At 41.0% G+C, this 20,233-nt stretch overlaps 1 protein-coding gene and 1 long non-coding RNA gene across 10 annotated transcripts in view; one reads left to right on the top strand and one right to left on the bottom strand.

The window, feature by feature from the left end:
* ST3GAL4 (ST3 beta-galactoside alpha-2,3-sialyltransferase 4) overlaps nucleotides 1-20,233 on the top strand; it is a 115,778-nt gene that overhangs the window by 55,820 nt on the left and 39,725 nt on the right. For 3 of the 9 annotated variants that reach the window (XM_081333667.1, XM_081333657.1, XM_081333670.1), the window contains exons 2-3: nucleotides 757-873; nucleotides 11,696-11,791. In XM_081333667.1, coding sequence (XP_081189793.1) covers nucleotides 11,756-11,791 — 36 coding nt within the window. In that variant the 5' untranslated portion in view covers nucleotides 757-873; nucleotides 11,696-11,755. Of the gene's footprint in view, nucleotides 1-497; nucleotides 874-3,149; nucleotides 3,277-8,276; nucleotides 8,896-11,695; nucleotides 11,792-20,233 lie in introns of those variants that run through there. The other 6 variants (XM_081333669.1, XM_081333668.1, XM_081333666.1 and 3 more) reach the window with 6 other exon arrangements.
* LOC308671469 lies at nucleotides 3,084-12,163 on the bottom strand. The gene is made up of 3 exons (XR_014027204.1): nucleotides 11,808-12,163; nucleotides 9,085-9,248; nucleotides 3,084-3,221 (listed from the first exon to the last, which is right to left on the bottom strand). It is a non-coding gene; the product is annotated as an uncharacterized lncRNA (long non-coding RNA).

Raw genomic sequence — 20,233 nt, 5'->3', positions numbered from 1 at the left:
ATTCCAGCAACTGTTCCTTGTATATTTTAGCCTCCAGTCCCCTAATCATCTTTGTTGCTCTTCTCTGTACTCTTTCTAGAGTCTCAACATCTTTTTTACATCGTGGTGACCAAAACTGGATGCTCTGTCTTTTAAAGCATCCCTGTTCCTAAAGAGCACATCAGAATAGGTCTATGTGCAGGGTCCACGTTCCTTTTAATTGAAAATAAGTGAAATTAAATATGATGGGGCAGAGCTTGCCATATATCTCAAGGGATATGTGGATATTTTGATGAGCAGCGCACTAACAATTCCATCAGAAGAATTACCAAAATCTTCACTAGTTAGCGGGCAGGCAGTCCTCAACTTGCGACCATTCTCTTAATGACCGTCTGAAGTTGTGACAGTGCTGAAAAAAGGGACTTATCACGTGTCCTCACATTTACGGCCATCAGGGCACCCCTGGGGTCAGTAATTCCCATTTCCCAATATGCTTCAGACAAGCAGTGTCAACAGGGAAGTAGGGAAGCTGGATCTGTTTAGCCACTGTGTGATTTGCTTAATGACTATTGCAAAAGTTGTAAAATTGAGCCATGTCTCATTTAATGACCACATTGTTGCTTAGTGATGGAAGTTCCAGTCCCAATTGTGGTTATACGTTGTGGACTACTACCCCAGTAGCCATCTGAATCTGCGAAAGAATAACCTGCTTTGCGTGAACGTAGACTTTAATTTCAGCCTCGCTCTGAAGGGCCTTGTATTCTTTCTGTCTTACAGATGGCCGTCCTGAGAAATAGAGAAACGAATGCTACCATCCAAAGCATCTCACTGGTCCAATTGGAAAGAGCGCCTGGGAGCCCTGTAGCACCTCCTCACTGCTGTGTTGCATAACCGGTAAGCAGAGAACAGTTATCGAAACGGAACAACATTTCTCCCTGGGTTATCTGAATTTGAATTCTTGAATTTGAAGGGTGGTTTTTTTAGAAAAAAAAATTATAAGGTTGTTGCTGTTGTCCCCGTTATTGCCCCATGGATCTATCTATCTATCACAGCAGGATTATGCAAACCATCTTTTAAAAATGGGTTGACCTGGAGAATCCCATTTTTCAAAGTTTTTGAAATATCTTTACTGCTCTTAAAAAAACAAGGCTGGGAAAGAACAGTTTGAAACGACATGGTTTGTGATTCCTTTCTAACACGTTTATCCCATGCAACAGTACTTCAGGACTCTTAACCTTCAGACTGGGCACAGGTTGTTTTTCAGACTGACACTTCACACCAGCCTTTCAGCGAACCAGGATCTGTGGCCTCAAAACCGTATTGCAGATGGCTTTTCAGCACAGGGAGTCCTCGACTTACAGTTCGTTCATTCAGTGACCATTTAAAGTTACAACGGCACTGAGAAAAAAGTGACATGTGACTGTTGTTCACACGACCGTTGCAGCATCCCCAGGGTCACGTGATTTACACTTGGATGCTTGACAACTGGTTCATATTTACGACGGTTTCAGTGTCCCACGGTCACATGATCCCCTTCTGGCAAACCAACTCAGAGTCACTTACCGACCTTGTTGCTAACTTAACAGCGGTAGTGATTTGCTTAACAGTTGTGGCAAGAAAGGTCGTAAAACGGGGAAGGATTCAGTTAACCAATGTCTCGCTTAGCAGCAAAAATGTTGGGCTCAGTTGTGGCCATATGTCGAGGACTTACCTGCAGTGTGCTCTTAGTTTTCTGTACATCCCAGCATGGTTCACCGCAATCTGAGTCTGATCCACATTCTCCTTTTGCTTATGGCACTAACACCTTTTTAGGAACGGTGTCTAAATAAAAGGGAGAACAAAGCATAAACTCCTCTTTTTTTCTGGCTCAACTTGTTTGCTTAGAATTCTTGAACTCCATTTCTGGGGGGGGGAACCCCTCTTCTTGGTGCAACTTTGAAGAAGGGGCCCACCGGCATGAAAAACTTGTGACTTTTCAGCTTCCCTGAGTTATACTATGGGAATGTACAAGTACCCCATTCATTTATCTCAGCGGCTAATTGGGTGAATCTGTCATTTATTTGTTTCTTTCTTTGTAGAGAGCAAGTGGGATTGTGGAGCTCTTATCTTCCGGATATGTAGCTATCTTGGTTGGAGGAGAGAAAAATGTAAATAACCAATCTTTTGAGATGTATAAAGCAATATGACAAGGATGGAGATAAGGCAGGGGTCTTCAAACGTGGCCCTTTTATGACTTGTGGACTTCAACCCCCAGAATTCCTCAGCCAGCCATGCTGAGGGGAAAGGGAGAGGTTTCCAAGCTGAGCCATGCTGGCTCAGGAATTCTGGGAGTTGAAGTCTACGAGCCATAAAAGAGCCAAGGTTGCCTATCCCTGGCCTAGGCCTAGGCCGCTTTATGACTTGTGGACTTCAACTCCCAGAATTCCACAGCCAGGTATGCTGGCTAAGGAATTCTGGGAGTTGAAGTCCACAAGTCATAAAAGGGCCACGTTTGAAGACCCCTGAGTTAAGGAATAGATGTGAACTCGTGGAGGATATAACCCTTTCCTTCTTGTAAAGGTCTTTTCTCCTTTTCTCCACCGGTCATAAAAGGGCCATACTTCCCTGCCTCTGCTTTAGATGTTGAAAGTCTATTACTTTCTAAATCTCGACTCTTTCTTGCGAAAGCTGCTAATCGATCTTGTTGGAGAGGAACACAGAGTACTCTTTCTTCCATGTGAGGTCAGCACCACCCATGTTCAGGCCTGGCATGCTGCAGTTTAAAATAATAGTTTATGCATGTGTACATTTATGACACCCACATGACACATAACATGAGATCTAGTGGCAGATTCCATTCAGAGAAGAAATATCAACTCACCACGCCTTCCAGCACTGGAAAAATTCCTGACCTGGATTCCTCCCCCCCCTCCTTTCTGGCATAAGTAGCTGTTTGTAATAATAGCTGTGGTGACATAGGCAAACTGTTGCAGGGTATCTGATATTACATGAGATCACAGATTGAGGCTGGAGGAGTGAGAACACCTTGCTTGGCCAAGATTCCACCTACAAGTGCCCTGCTTGCTTTTTCTAGCAGGCAGCGAACAACCGTGAGATGGATCGTTGCCTTCTACTGTCAGTTATGATGTGAAACCATGTTATTGGATCTCCACCAACTAAACAGTCACTTTGAACAGATGGTTGGAAGAAATTAAGTGATGGATTTCTGCATCGGCTGGTACTGAGGAGTTGGTCTTCAACGGCTTGGTGAAAGAGAACGTGACAAAGAGAAAGAGAAAAAAAAAGAGAGAGAGAGATGTGAGTATGCTAGAAGATATGAAGGACACATGTATATGGAGATGGAGGGGCGCAGCAGTGGCTCAGCAGTTAAAGACATTGAGCTTGTCAGCCAGAAAGCTGACAGCCTGGGTTCAAGACCCATTTGCTGCATGACCGGATAAGCTCCCGTTACTTGGCCCAGCTCCTGCCAACCTAGCAGTTTGAAAGCATGCGAACGCGAGTAGATCAATAGGTACCATTTTGGTGGGAAGGTCACAGCATCCCATGTGCCTCGGCATAGAGTCATGCTGGCCACCTGACCACAGAAATGTCTTCAGACAACCCTGACTCCCTTGGTTAAGAAATGGAGATGAGCAGTGCCCCCCTCCCAAGCAGTCAGACACAACTGGACAGAGGAAAACTATACCTTTACACGTAGATGAATACATGTGCATCTGTGTATGGTTGGATCTGGCACCCTACATAACCTTCAGAGTAAAAATGGATGCTAGTCCATAATTGAAGGCTAACTAAAATGCTGCTAGTTGAGTCTAACCATGTGGCTTTCTTGGTCTCCCATCAAGTCCTGTCTCCTAACTTTGAACCAGGAACTCTTGACCATCCAACCTTCTTTTTTACTAGTTCTTTTGCAAAGACTTTTCACTATAGATCCTAGTATTTACATATGTCTAAAATTCAGCACCAATCTCATTTGCTTTTTGATGTTTCCAAAGAAAATGCCACTTGGACTACTTTAAAAAAAAAGATTCAGAGAAGAAATTAAAGATGCATTTTTAAGCTTCCTAGTTTTCAAGGAAGCAAGGTGTGCTCAAGTTGTGTTCAGCAAGATGTGTAAACTTTATTAAGGGGAAGCATCCGAAAGTGATGGAATAAGAGTGAGCTGTACATGTGTGTTCTGTCCCCAAATTAAGCGTGACCAGGAAAACACTCCAGCGCTGGCAATGATTAAGTTTATAATTCAGAAGTGGACACCAAGGTTTGAAATTGTCTGAGAGCTTTAATAAGAGCTATTATGGCTAAAATCAGTTTAGAAAATGTTGCACTATAGTTTGGTATGGAGCGTGGAATGCATAGAGGCAAGGGATAAAGAGATTATTTGAGTTTGGAGCATGTTTCTCAATCTGATTACTTATTTTGGAGATGACTGCTGCATTAAATGTACCAGGCTAATATCTAGGGTGCTTAATTAGAATTTTCCAGCGTGGCATTGTAAATTGATGCCTCTATGACTGAACTAAGTACAGATATGATGTATGTAGTTCTTGTCTACTTATTTTCAGCGTTGGCTGGTTTAATTACACTTTCTTGTCACATGCTGCTGGGTGCCATTCGTTCAACATATGATTCATGTGACAGGTCAATTCAGTTTGTTCTTAACGGCTTTCGGCTAAACAGTTTAATGTAGGGATGGATCAGTTTAATGCGCTCTCTGAAGATAAATGGCATTAGATTTCCTTATTCTACATGAAGAACAGGAGAGGTGAGTTGTTTCCCCCCCCCTATGTTTTCCCTTGGTGGTTCTTCCTGTTCAATCTTGTGAAAACATAGTAACTTGCAGTCCCACCTCTCGACTAATTCTGGCCAGTGAATTGATAAACTTTCACAGTTGAGATGCTGAGCTGATTTCAGGCTAAACGATTACCTTCTTGTCAGCATTTTAAGTTGTTAAACCTGAACAGCACCATGGATTGCCTTCCACCTGCGTCAGAGACATTTTTAAGAGTGAAATTGGTGGCTGTGTAGAAGTGGCCACGGTTTCCCATTGCTAACTAGGTTGAATTGTTTCCACAACGTTCTGCTTTTTCTTAGTTTGCTTGCTACAATCTTCTCTCCCCACCGTCAAGAAGCCCAGAGGACATTGGAGTTTTTTTGAGAGGTAGGGGAGGAGAGAGTACATGTAGTCCTCGACTTACAACAGTGGCCGTTTCAAAGTTACAACGGCATTGGAAAAAGTGATTTATGACCATTTTTCCTACTTAACGACCATAGAAGGATCCCCATGGTAACACGATCAAAATTTGAATGCTTGACAACTGTATTTCTGTCAGTTGCAGTGTCCTGGGGTCACATGATCACCTTTTGCAACCTTTTGACAAGCAAAGTCAATGGGCAAGCCCTATTCATTTAACAACTGAGTTACTAACTTAACAACCGCAATGATTCACTTAATAACTCTGGCAAGAAAAGTTGTAAAATTAGGGCAAACCTCACCTAACAAATGTCTCAGTTAGTAACATAAACGTTGGGCTCAATTGTGACCATATGTTGAGGTCTACCTGTATTGCAAATGCTTCAAAAGTGGTGGCCTTAAGTTCTCCACCTTTTAAGAGTGTCTACTTGCACTTGGGTCCCAGAGGCCTTTGGAAAAATAAAAATAAAGCCTGTATTTCTTTCTGAGGTGATATTAGACTCTCTTCAAAGAAAGCAGTTCTTGGCTTTCTTTAATGTAGGGAAAATTACAATGGGTGGGGTTACCAAATGCTTTGAAGAAAATAGCCAATGCATCTTTCAGTTCCCTGTGCCAGTCGAATAAGTCTAAATGTTTAAGCTTATGTAAAGACTTATTTCTAGAAAATATTTACTCAAAGTCTAAGAAAAACTGTGAACGCCTAGGTTTGACTTGAACAAAATGAATGGCTTTGGATACTTTCCATAGTTATCTGTCAAGATGTCTTCTTTGTCATGCACTGAACTTGTTCTGGAATGTTCTAAAATTTCTCCTTGACAGAAGTCTTGGCTTTTGTCCATAACCTGCTGCAATTATTTGCATGTCCATTTTCAGTTCATCTGATATCGCAGGGCAAATATTGCCTGTCAGGTTAAATAATGTTTAATTTAAGTTAAATAATGGCACAAAAGTTCACTTAAGACAAGAATGTCATGGGAAAAACACAAACAGCCATAGGACTTTTTTTTTTGCCTTTGGGGACAAAAGAGAATTAAGATACCTTTAGTATATAAGAATGTAAAAAAGCTCAAGGGAGCCAAGTCCAGAATTCTGTGTCACCACAGTGGGCGACCAGAAACATTCAGAAGTCAGTCAGTCAATCAATCAATCAATCAATCAATCAATCAATCAATCAATCAATCAGAATAGAGCAGAGAGGTACCTTGGAGGTCTTCTAGTCTGCTCAAGCAGGAGACCCTATACCAGGGGTAGGTAACCTCGGCTCGTTTATGACTCATGGACTTCAACTCCCAGAATTCCTGAGCCAGCATGAGGGAACTATGGCCCCCTCATGACTCATGGACTTCAACTCCCAGAATTCCTGAGCCCGCATGGCTTAGCATGGAAACCTCTCCCTTTCCCCTCAGCATGGCTGGCTCAGGATTTCTGGGAGCTGAAGTCCATGAGTCATAAAAGAGCCGAGGTTGCCTACCCCTGCCCTATATCATTCCAAATAAGTGGCTGTCCAACCTCTTAAAAGCCTCCAGTGATGGAGCACCTACAACTTCTGAAGGCAGGTTGTCCCACTGGTTAATTGTCCTCACTGTTAGGAAGTTTCTCCTTAATTCCAGATTGCTTCTCTCCTTGATTAGTTTCCATCCATTGTTTCTTGTCTTGCCTTCTTGTGCAGCAGCTCCTCAAATACTGGAATACTGCTGTCATGTTCACCCTTAGTCCTTCTTTTCTCTGGACTTTCAATCGAAGTATCAACTGAAGAATGATACAGTAGTGGATCAGATTATAAGCATTAATAAAGGAGAATATCTTGCTCAATAGTAGCAACTGTGAGAGGGATCTCGGAGTCCTAGTGGACAATCACTTAAATAGGAGCCAGCCGTGTGCTGCAGCTGCCAAAAAAGCCAACATAGTGCTAGGCTGCATTAACAGAGGGATAGGATCAAGATCACGTGAAGTGTTAATATCATTTTACAAGGCCTTGGTAAGGCCACACTTGGAACGCTGCATCAAGTTTTGGTCACCACGATGTAAAAAAGATGTTGAGACTCTAGAGAGAGTACAGAGAAGAGCAACAAAGATGATCAGGGGACTGGAGACTAAAACATAGAAGGAACGGTCTAATGAAGAGAAGGATGAGGAGGGACATGATAGCAGTGTTCCAATATCTCAGGGACTGCCCCAAAGAAGAGGGAGTCAAGCTGTTCCCCAAAGCCCCTGAAGGCAGGACAAGAAGCAACGGATGGAAACTAACCAAAGAGAGAAGCAACCTAGAACTAAGGAGAAAATTCCTGACAGTTAGAACAATTAACCAGTGGAACAAGCTGCCTCCAGAAGCGGTGAATGCTCCAACACTGGAAGTTTTTAAGAAGAGTATGGACAGCCATTTGTCTGAAATGGTATAGGGTTTCCTGCCTGAGCAGAGGGTTGGACTAGATGACCTCCAAGGTCCCTTCCAACTTTATTATTATTATTATTATTATCATTATTATCATTATCATCATCATCATCATCATTATTATTATTATTATTATTATTATTATTATTATTATTATTATTATTATTATTATTATTATTATTATTATTATTATTATTATTATGTGAGACATCAGATGTTCATGCTTTGCAATTTTCCCTTCCCCACTACTGGTCGGAAGCAACTGAAAAGGTCACAAAAGAGATCTCATGATCTCAGGATGCTGCAACTAACATAAATTTGAGCTACTTGCCAAGCGCCTGGACCATGATCATGTGACCCTTGCTACAGTCATAAGCATGAGGACCAGTCATAAGTGTTCTATGTTTAGTGCTGTCCTGTCTTTGAACCATTGCTAAGCAAATGGACTTGAGCTGAGTAGCTGTGCAGAATCGTTATAGGATATATGGTACTGGAGTTAAAATGTGCCTTCCCTTTTTTTTTAAATAACCAAATTGTAGGACACACACACACACACACACACACACCTATTGTAAAGAACATAAGCCTCATTGTAAAGAGAAAAGGAGTTAAGTTTTCTTTTTCTTTTTAAAATTAGGACATATAAACCTTTAACAGGCCAAACAATACACCGTATTTGTGCGTCAGTTTGAGTAAACTTCCTTGTCTGGTAGAGGGCAGCCCTTAATAATAGCCATAGTATTTTCAGCAATCATGGACTAGAAAGGAAGGAGAATTGTATTACCAAAGGTTGCATAAGCCATAAATCCCATTTAGGGGTGGGGAAACTCTGGATTTTGCTCTAATTCAGAGTGGAGCCACCTTGCGTAGCTAGAAAGCTGATTTAGCTTCATTCAGTTTGGCAGAAACCTGCTTCCTGGAGACAGAGAGAAAGCTGCTTGCTCTTTCCTTTTGCTTATGGCAGATGTTAATCTCAGCGTACCTATTTGATCCGTTGCTGCTTCATCGCTACCAGCTAATTTCTGAAAAGTTTTCCACCTTGGCTTTCCCACGGATGACCAGATGCTGCTGGTATGAGCCTATCTATTGCTGTGGCAAACTGGGTTGCTTATGACCGGAACTGGATAGAGTCTTTGGATTGCTGTGGTGTTGTGTACGAATCCCTCAGCTGTGACTTTCTCCCCAACTGATAATTCCCTGTGCAAAACCTGCTGCTGTAAACAAGGCAACTCTGATAAACATAAGGAAAAAAAAAACAACACAGTGAGGTTGCGAGTATCTGGGCAGGCATGGAAAATAATTGACATGTAGATTCATGCAACTAAAGAAAATTCAGGTAAGGGTGTTTCCCTCTTTCTCCCCCCACCCTTTAAAAAAAAGTGTGCAGGTAGCCCATAGAGATGTTTGGGAGAGAGAGAGAGAGAGAGAGAGAGCGCATGAAAGCGCTGATGGTGATTGTGTGCAAGGCTTCCTGTAGGCTATTTTAGTAAGCATGAATAAAGTGATGAAGACAAGGTGTTTGTACCTGTTGCAGAAAGCAGGGATCGGGTTTACCGTCCTGGGAAACAACTCTGTAGAAAAAGGTGATCCATCTTTTCTTCAGATCATGACCTGGAAGGTCTTTGGGAGTCTTCCTGCTCGTCACTTTTTATAAATGTTTTGAGGGGCAGATAAGCCAAAGCGTAGTCTCTGCAAAACAACAGCAACAAAAGCAAATCACCTGGATTTATACAGACTTATAAAAAAAGTAACAGGCGAGGAGATGTGGCGATTCATTTGGTTCCTAGGAGCTTGAAAAGATTACACCCCATCCCACCCCGTTGCTTTTTAATCGTGTCTAAAACAATTTTTTTAAAAAAAACAACAACACGGTCGTGTTTTCTGTGGGAAATGGACTTTGCGTGGCCTTCAGGCACATCTGGAACCATTCCTTGATGCTAAAGATTTTAGGTTAAGGATTCTCTTTTTTTAATAGTTTTTTTTTGTTCTTTTGACTTTAAGAAGCAGAAGAAACCCCAAGATCTGTGGCTAGCTTTATTACTTGGCTATTCTTCCCTTCTGAGCAAGAGAGGAAGAAAAGCTTGAAGGTATATTTTTCAAAGGGCGTTTAAGGTGCAGGTGTAAGCGAATAACTACTCATGGTTTTGCCTGTGGGATCAATAGCACCATTGTAGACAGCTGCTTCGTAAGGCTCATGAATCTGTAGTAAGGACTCCTGCACTGGGCAGTGAGTTGGACTAGAAGCCTTCAAAAGTCCCTCCTAGCCCTAATGATTCAATGACCTTATAGAACAGGGGTCTCCAACCCTGGCAACTTTAAGACTGGTGGATTTCAACTCCCAGAAGCTGGCTGAGGAATTATTTGGAGTTGAAGTCCACCAGTCCTAAAGTTGCCAAGGTTGGAGAGCCCTGTTACAGAAGCTACGGCTATATTGGCCTATGGTCAGGAGAGTTCAGAAAGGTAAGTCATCTGCTGAGAGAAACCATAACTTGAATGTTGTAAGTTACTAATGGGAGACAGCCAGGTATAAAAGGTGGAACTTATGGTTGCAGTATGAGCCGATATGAAATAGAGCAGCTTTAACTGCAGTTATTAAAGCTGCTCACAGTGGAATGATTGATTTGAACCTTAATCAAATATTCCCATCAGCTTTTTTTTTCCTGGCTTGTGGCTGTCTGGGTTGTTTGTCCAGACGCTGAGATTGGTGGAAGTTTCCATAAAATGGAACTGAAGGGCAAGATTTTTTTTTTGAAGTTGCTGCTGGCTGATACGTTTTGTTTTATTTTTTTATTGATTTCAGTGTCAGAGTTTTTTTTTTTTTTTAGGGGCAGGTTGCTGTGAGCTGCCAGGAGTTTATGGAGAATTGGGCAGCGTACTTGTTTCATTTATTATGATTGTTATTATTATTAGTTTGAAACTGCATCCCTCTTTGGGATTGCTCCAGAAAAAAATGACAAACTTTACATGGGGAGCTGCCAAATTAATTCTCTTTGCTGCAGAATTAGATCCAGAATTTAGATGCTTTCCATAAAATAAAATAAAAAAGACTTATTAACCTGGTTGGTTGTAATACTGAGTTCCAGTTTTAATACAGACAGTTCTAAGATATTTGTAAATGGTATAAGATCCACACAGTATAAGATCCACATGGTATAAGATCTCCTGCCTTGGGCACCAGTTTGGAGAGGACCTCCAAGGTCCTTTTCCAGGTCTACATTTCTATAAATAGCTAATGAAAGATGGAGCCCCAGACTCAGTGATGGGATTCAAATATGGGAACAACCGGTTCTCTGTGTGGATGCCGCTTCTGGAAGTCCATTCTGGGCCTGGGCAACAACAACAACAACAACAAAATAGCTACCGGTTCTGCTGAACCGGTGCGAACTGGCTGAATCCCACCTCTGCCCAGACTGGCACCTTCATTTTGGAGAGTAGGACAATTTTAACCTTGATCTTACCGTACTTCCCAATCAGGCCCTAGCGTGGATTCTTCTAGTCTCAGTTCTTAAGGGGAAAAAAAATGCTGTTAAAAACCGAGACAAGAACGTCTTTCCCTCCCCCTTGAAATGAAAAAATGGCGTCGAATTTTATGCCATAGTAATGATTTAATGTGGGTCATGGTGCTAAAGAATTGTAAGGCAAAAGAAATTCTGACTTTACAGGAAGCAGCTAATGTATTTCCCTCACTTGTTCCCCTCTGAGCTCTCCCATTAATGGAAGTTCTTGGCTGTTCCTTTTAGTGATGGCTCCCGCTTGGCTTTTCCCATGCAAGTATCAAGGATGTTGCATCCTTATAAGCATAAGCCAACAATCAGAGTTTATTTTTTTTATTTTTTTTGGTTTACATTTTTTTTAGGAGCAACAAGACAGATACCTAATTTGGTTGAAAAGTTAACTCACGTTAATTTATTAAAGGTGAAGGGAACCCAGCTGGAGTACGCGTGCCCTAGTGTTGCTTTATAGAGGCTTATTCCAAGTCCTGTAAACCAGAATTCTCTGGAATGCTAGCTTTCCTTTCTATGTGAATCTCATTCCGGTTTTCCAGGTCTACAGCCTCAATTTTATGGTGGGAAAGTCTTTGAGGGGTGTGTTTCTTTTAAAAAATAATAATTAAAAAGGCCTAATTAATCAAACAGGAGCTGCCACCTTGACATTCTGCTGATATAATTTAAAATCCGAGGGGATCATTTGAAAGCATGGAAGAGACAGAAGAAAAACACAGTGCTCTGGAGGTAAGATGTTGCCTACCTTATCAGGAGGTTGTGTTGGGCTCGAGAGAGGAGGTCAGTACAGTTTAACATATGGACGAAGCTGCTGTAGGACCAATCCTATTTTATTTTGCATCTGCTTCCTGCTGTTGGGTCTGTCTTGTTCCATCTCCTCCTCTAACTAGGCAAGTGTTTCTGAGAAAACCCAGCATCTCTCTGTGGCTTGGGGTCACTCAGGGATACGTTAGGAACTTGTATTTATAGATGAAACTCAAACTGGACAGCTGGCTAGTCCTCAGCAAGGGAATCTAGACTGAGTGGCAGGAAGAATAATATATACGCAAAATACAACCCACCAGTGGATATCAGAAAATCCTTGTTTTTTTTATTTTTATTTTTATTACATTTATATCCCGCCCTTCTCCGAAGACTCAGGGCGGCTTACAAGCTTAGCAGTAGCCTTCATTCTATGTATATGCCTGCTTGTTAGGGCTTTCACACACACACCCAAGCGGCATTATTACAAAGTCAGCTTAATTGCCCCCAACAATCTGGGTCCTCATTTTACCTACCTGGGAAGGATGGAAGGCTGAGTCAACCTTGAGCCTGGTGGGATCCGAACCTGCAATAATTGCAGGCAGCTGGTGTTACTTAAGGAAGCATTAGCCCACTGCTCCACCAAGGCTCTTTGCAACGTATGCTTTGAAGTAAGATTGCAGAATAGTGTTTCGTTCCTTAGATGTGCTGAGGTAGCCTTCCTCAAGGATTCTAGATTTCTTTCATTTTCTGCCTCGTTTTTTCTAAACATTTGGCAATTCTGGAGTCACAGCGTCACAAAGACCTTTACCAGACTGCCACAATATTATGACAAGACCTAAAAACAAAAAACAAAAAAAATTAGCTGCACTTAGGACATGCAAAAAGAGGTACTGAAAACTGAAAGTTTTTGTTGCCATCCAGTGATTGTGACTGATATTTGGGTATAAACACAAAGAATTGTCTAGATGTGTGTGTATTTGTGTATACGTACACAAATGAGCAATGGGGGGGAGGGAACAAAAGGGACGGAGGGGAAAAAAAAGCCAACGGAAAGACAAATGCAGAAAGGGGGGAAAAAGATTATAAAAATATATTATGTGACTTATAGATTATTATTATAGATTATTCAAGTTTAAAATGTAGCATTTACCTTGACCACAGATCTTATTCTTCATGTAAGGTCATAAAACACGCCTACCATTAATTGTCTATCGATTTATAGCTATGAATATCACCACACTTTATTCTAGAATTCTTGCACATATAGCTGTCTTAGTGATCCTTTTTAATTGTTTATTAAAAATACTAAGATTAGAGCCAACTGAACTATGCTCTAATACTGTAAATTAAGTCGATACTGTACATTTGGAGCCAGATGCAAAAAAACAAAAAACAACAAACAAACATCAAGTGATGTTTTATTTTAATATGTCACCATTTTCAAGCCAAAATTCCCTTTGCAGTAAATAAAAGATGGTTGGCAATAAACTCATCTAAAGTATCAAAGCCCTTCCATGTCTGTCTGTCTGTTCTATCTGTCTTTTTCTGTTCTTTGTCCATCCATCCATCATTTATCCATCATCTATCCATCATCTATCTATACTAGATAGATGATATTCTATTCTGTTCTGTCCTGTCCCGTCCCGTCCCGTCCCGTCCCATCCCATCCCATCCCATCCCTCCGTCTATCTATCTATCTATCTATCTATCTATCTATCTATCTATCTATCTATCTATCTATCTATCTATCTATCTATCTATCTATCTATCTATCTATCTATCTATCTATCTATCTATCTATCTATCTATCTATCTACCTACCTACCTACCTACCTACCTACCTACCTACCTATCTATCTATCTATCTATCTATCTATCTATCTATCTATCTATCTATCTATCTATCTATCTATCTGTGTGTGTGTGTTGTGTGTGTTTCCGTGTCCTTTTTTCTTCTTTTCACAACAGGATTCTGTTTTTGACATAATGTGATCTTATAGCAAAATAAATACATTGAATTGAACCAAAGTGGCAACTGGAGAGAGACTATCTGCAGCCAGCTGTGGCTTTCCCTTTAGAGCTAATGAAAAGTATTTTGTTATTTTTCCGCAGGCTGAAATGATACTTAATTCTCATGCTGTGAATTTAGGTTGATTGGCATTTTATTTCTGCTGCTCTTTGCTCTCGCTTTTTAATGTACTTTTTATTTATTTTATTTTAGAAAAAAGAACTAATATACTTTTATGTTCTCCTAGGAATCTCCATTAACCATTAGCTGTATCTATAGTATTTAAATAACAGGAGTTTTGCACTCTATTTTAAAGTATTAAAGGGGCGTTTCTATATTATTAGACAATTACAATATTCCGGAACTGAATTCTAGGCAGTGCGTCCTTCTCTGATACAGACTTCCTCCAGATGCACTTCAATTTCCAGAATTCCTTGGCCGTTACAGCTACTGTTAACAATTCTGGAAGTTTTAGGTTGGGTGTGCTGGTATGACGAATTTTGAAGACCACAAGGTTTTAACTTTCACTTCACTGTCAGAAAACTTTTTTTCCCTGTCTGTAAGGACAAATTTATTTATATTTGCTTGTTTTATTCATTAAACATAATTCTACAAATGCAATTTTTGGGAATTGTGGGCAGCCATGGAGAGAGCAGAAATGAGGTAGATTATCTTGAGTGGAAAAATCATATCACCAGTAGGACACTGCCATCTTCAAAAATAATGTAAACTTTAAAGCGTTGCTGTAAATGATTAAATATGTGAAGCCATAGATGAGGACCAAGGTCAGGCTCAAAGTCTTTGAGGTCAGCCAGATCCTAGTATAGGAGATGACCAGGCTGAGCCCAAAGGAGGGGTCAAACCAGTGTTGGGATTCAAATATGTGAACAACCAGTTCTCTGTGTGGATGCCGCTTCCGGAAGTCCATTCTGGGCCTGGGCAACAAAAAATTAGCTACCGGTTCTGCCGAACTGGTGCAAGCTGGCTGAATCCCACTACTGGGTCAAACACATCATCAGGAGAGGAGAAGAAAAGAGAGGAGAGGAGAGAGTGTGGAGGGAGGAGAGGAGAGGAAAGGATAGGTGAGGAATCCTTTAATCCATGGAGTCCTTGGTACTCTCTGAGCTTGGTTGTTTTCTTGCAGACGTTTCATCACCTAACTTGATTGTGTGTCAGCGCTGGAGATATTATTTAGTTGGGTAATGAAACATCTGCAAAAAAACAACCACACTCAGAAAGTACCAAGCACTCCAGATTTCAACTCTGAGCTACAAATATTCCCTTCCTTTGGATACCTTTAATATGTTAATGAAAGCTTATTTAGAAGACTTCCATTTATTTTTAACCTTTTGTATGTCTTCTTTTTCAGCAATGCTGAGTCTTAATAAGCTTTGCTTAGCATACATGAATCAGTCATTGAGGCTATAAGCTACATCTGTGTATTTTGTGTGCACCCATCCAGTTGTGACTTGTTTAAGAAAATGTGGCTGAACAATACATAGTTGAGGAACATTGTGGACTTAAAAGTCATATACCTCCTCAACGATGGGTTGTCAGAGCTATTGAGGGTTGATCGGCAAGAATTTTCCAGAAAGATCTTTTCCTATGTCTACTTTCTGATGCTTATTTTTAAAATTGAAAATAGTAGTGGTTGATTCTGGGATCTTCTGCGTTCAGCATATGGTCTACCATTAGTCTTTAATTCTTCACATTATTTTCATATGACCCTGGGGTGTTTCTTAGTTATTATATCTCAGACAAACAAGTGTAAGATGCCTGCACATTTTAAGCATAGGAATGTCCTGGTATCTAACTGCAAAAATTAGTTTCTATACAGAGTTTATTATAAAGATGAGAAAAATATGTTATTAATCAAAGAGAGAAAATATTACTGTATTGTTTATTCATGCCATATAAAGAATATATAATAGTGTAAATTGTTGATGCCCTTTTCTTAGCTCACATAGACTTGCTTAAGATTATTATTTGGAGATATATTGTATGCATTGCACCAGACACAGAACTGAACAATAAGTTGTAACTAAGAGAAAAACTTACAAACATTTAACTTCCCTCTGATATGCTAGTATGAATGCTATCTTGATATCAGTCTGACATAATTCCCATTAATGTGTTTATTATCAGAAAGTGGAACTCTTCCCCGACTTAACTACTTGATATTGAATTTTTCTCAGAAAAATTCTGGGGAAAAAACCTTGCTACTTGCTCCTCCAGTAAAGAAAGTTGTATGTGTTCAGCAAGGCATGACCACTTAATTTTCTGTTAAATAGCTTTTCATTTTCTCAGAGCTACATTTGCACAGTCACCTGAGTTTGCTTTTCCAGTGTGGTGCACTTATTAGAGGCAGCAAATGTGAAATAGTTTTCTAAACCATTGGAACACGGAGGTAAATACAAGCATGTTATATACTTAGCTTATTTGTGTATTCCTGAAAGTTCTGAGGAGCTAACATTGCAAAACCTCTCTCCAAATATAAATAAACCTTACCCAGAAGACTAATACTGTTGTTGTTGTTGTTGTTAGCTGCAAAGTCGTGTCCGACCCATCGCGACCCTATGGACAACGTTCCTCCAGGCCTTTCTGTCCTCTACCATCTTCTGGAGTCCATTTAAGCTCCCGCCTACTGCTTCAGTGACTCCATCCAGCCACTTCATTCTCTGTCGTCCCCTTCTTCTCTTGCCCTCAATCTTTCCCAGCATTAGGTGGCCAAAGTATTTGAGTTTTAGCTTCAGGATCTGGCCTTCTAAAGAGCAGTCTCTTTAGACTAATGTTCAGAGGTTCATAGACTAATACTATGAACCTCTGAATAACATTGCAAGGGAAATCACCTACAAAACTACGATCGCAGTAGAGTTCATCTATGTACAAGATGCACAGAGGTCAACCACTTGATGTTGAAATTTCCTCAGATTATCAATCTCATAAAAGATCCTCTAGTAAAGAAGAATGCTGTGCATGTTCAATAAGGCATGATCATTTAATTTTCTGCTAAATATTTTCACCTTCTCAGACTGCGGTTATACAATCATCTCAAATTCCAGCTCCTGTCTGGAATTCTTTGGTTCAAATTCTTTGGTTCAATCTTCCTCTGGAATTGTGTTGCAGTTGTGAAGGATGGCTGTATGAAGCTGGGCAAAAATGCCCCTGATGTTCTTCTGCTGGAGAGTTGAAGAACCATCAGTATATTTTGCCAGTAGTGCTGTGGAACATCCAGGTGCTCTTTTGCAAACTTCAAACGTGGACAGATGAAACCAAAATTGAGTTGTTTGGGAAAAACACACAACACTATGTGTGGAGAAAAAAAGGCACAGCACACCAACATCAAAACCTCATCCCCACTGTAAAACATGGCGGAGGGAGCATCATGGTTTGGGGCTGCTTTGCTGTCTCAGGGCCTGGACGGATTGTTGTCATTGATGGGAAAATGAATTCCAGAGTTTATCAGGACATTTTGCAGGAAAACGTACGACCATCTGTCCGCCAACTGAAGCTGCACAGAGGATGGGCGATGCAACAGGACAATGACCCAAAGCATACAAGTAATTCAACAAAACAATGGCTTCAACAGAACAGAATACGCCTTCTGGAGTGGCCCAGTCAGAGTCCTGACCTCAACCCGACTGAAATGCTGTGGCATCACCTTAAGAGAGCGATTCACACCAGACATCCCAAGAATATTGCTACACTGAAACAGTTTTGTGCAGAGGAGTGGTCCAAAATTACTCCAGATCGTTGTGCAGGTCTGATCTGCAAGTACAGGAAATGTTTGGTTGAGGTTATTGCTGCCAAAGGAGGGTCAACCAGTTATTAAGTCCAAAGGTTCACATACTTTTTCCACCCTGTTTCCATCTTATCTTCAATTAAAACATGACAACAGCTAATGTTTGTGTAGTATTATTTTAAGCAGACTGTGTTTTTCTATTGTTGTGACTTACATGACGTTTAGAGCGCATTTTATGGCCAATTCATGCAAAAAACCACATAATCCCAAAGGGTTCACATACTTTTTCTTGCAACTGTAGCAGGGGGTTGGACCGATGACCTCCAAGGTGCCTTCCAACTCTGTTATTCCGTATTCCAAATAAAGATCCTTTAAGGTAAACAATGCCTCCAAGTTCTTTGAAGAGTTTCATCTGTTGGAACCATGACAATAAATGTCTATGGAGATTCTCAGTCATCCAGGTCATGGTTGTCCCAAAGGTGCTTTTTTTCAGGAGGCAACTGGACTTGTTTTTCTTTTGAAGAAAAGCATACCTCACTCCCAGCTGCAATGTATGGCAGTGAAAGTTGGACCATAAGAAAGGCTGAGCACCAAAGAATTGAAGCCTTTGAACTATGGTGCTGGAGAAGACTCCTGCGAGTCCCTTGGACTGCAAGGCGATCAAACCGGTCAGTCCTAGAGGAGATCAACCCTGACTGCTCTTTAGAAGGCCAGATCCTGAAGCTAAAACTCAAATACTTTGGCCACCTAATGAGAAGGAAGGATTCACTGGAGAAGAGCCTAATGCTGGGAAAGATTGGGGGCAACAGAAGAAGGGGACGACAGAGAATGAGGTGGCTGGATGGAGTCACTGAAGCAGTAGGCGTGAGCTTAAATGGGCTCCAGAAGATGGTAGAGGACAGGAAGGCCTGGAGAAACGTTGTCCATAGGGTCGCGATGGGTCGGACATGACTTCGCAGCTAACAACAATAACAAATACCTCACTTGTTCTAGTGGAAAGGGACTACTTCGGATCCTGGGGAAATGGAAGGATTTATGTTTCTTGTTCACTGTTGAAGACGGGCACAGGCTGTTGGGGATGAGTCTGTGTTGTCTGCAAGGAATATAAATCCTTCCATTTCCCACCATCCAGTCAGAGCTGAAGAAGTTTCTTGGATGAGAAGCGAAATGTCTTTTTAAAAAAACAACAACAAGAAAGTCCAGTTGCTTCCTGAAACAGCCTCTTTGGGACTATGAGTATAAATCTATTTTTATTGTAAGGTTACAGTAACAGAATCTGGCAAGCCTTGAATCTACCACTCCCTGCCCTGCCTTTTTTGTTCCAGATAAATAGGGGGAGTCAGCTATGATAGCCTTACGCAGATTAGATACCTGCTGTGGATTCAGAATTTGATTATCAGCTCTGCATCTAAGATGGAGCATTTCCTTCTTAAGGTTATTCTCGCAACCCATTTCAATAAATCCTTCTGTTTCCTGCTTCAGGATAGAAAAGCTTTCATGAAGACTAAATCAGGTATGATCCTGCTTGAATCAACTTTTTACCTGGTGCTACCCTTGCTCTAGAGCGCATCCAGTATGCTGTTTGTTTATGAAATTTCTACGCTGCCTTTCTCACTGATACAACGGCTCTGGGCAGCTTACCATCTAACAAAGTGCTAAACAATAATAATTAAAATTAGAAAAAATTGAGTAGAAAAATTAAAAAACGGATGGGCAAGACTGAGTGTGAGAATCTTTTTCTATCCCATCAGCCTCTCACAGTGCACCAGGCTCCTATTGGGGCCTTAGGCCAATGGACAGAGCCAAGTTTTTAGACTCTTCTGGAAGGCCAGGGAATATGGGGGAAGATCTCACCTCTGACGGGAGAATATTCCAGAGGACAGGGGCCACAGTAGAAAAGGCTATTCTTCTTTTACCGACAGGATCCGAAGTAGACCCTTTCCACTAGAACAAGTGAGGTATGTTATACCCATCGCTGGCAGATGCTTTTCCATTGGGGCACTGAAATTCTACAATACTTTAGAGGCAATTATTGATATACAACTTTGGGAAGTTTTAAAGGTAGCCCTTTTGTAAATTCCTTGGTTCAAATGTGTCTTTGTTTGAGATTGTGCTGCAGCTGTGCAGGAGGATCGTGTGATCCTGGGTAAAGATCCAGCTGAGGTTTTGCTGCTGGAGAATTGAGGAACCTTTAGAAACCCATCTCCTCAGTTGATTTCTGAAGTTGTGTAACCATCAGTACTTAGGAAGGTAAATGATGATTGAAGGTTTGTAAAAAAAATGCCTTAACAATAAGAAGAGCTAAACTGTGGAATGAGAATGGTGATGGGCTAATCTGTCTCGGAAGCTTTAATCCAAATTCCTACAATAAGCAGGTATTTGTCTGATTCTCATTGAGCGGCTTCATTTCACTGTTTGTCAACTTAGTTTTTCACCCAGAGGTTGCAGTGGGTGTGGATGTTTCCTTATCAGACAGCTTTCATGTGCTTAAGAGAAATCTTTTAAGGTATCAGCGATGTCTCCTAGTGAGTGTAGGATTGGGGAAGGTTGTAGCCCCTGAAAGGGAAAAAGTCCTTAGTGGTGCTTTCCCTTCAGCCTGGAATCTAGACTGACCCAGCGGGTAGGAAATTCAGCTTTGTAAAATACCAAACGAGGAAAGAATTACGAAAGAAAATGA

The sequence above is a fragment of the Vipera berus genome (assembly GCF_964194415.1).
Source record: "Vipera berus genome assembly, chromosome: 8".
NCBI lineage: Eukaryota > Metazoa > Chordata > Lepidosauria > Squamata > Viperidae > Vipera > Vipera berus.
Note: the sequence above shows the minus strand (reverse complement) of the source record. Positions and strands in the feature narration are given on the sequence as shown.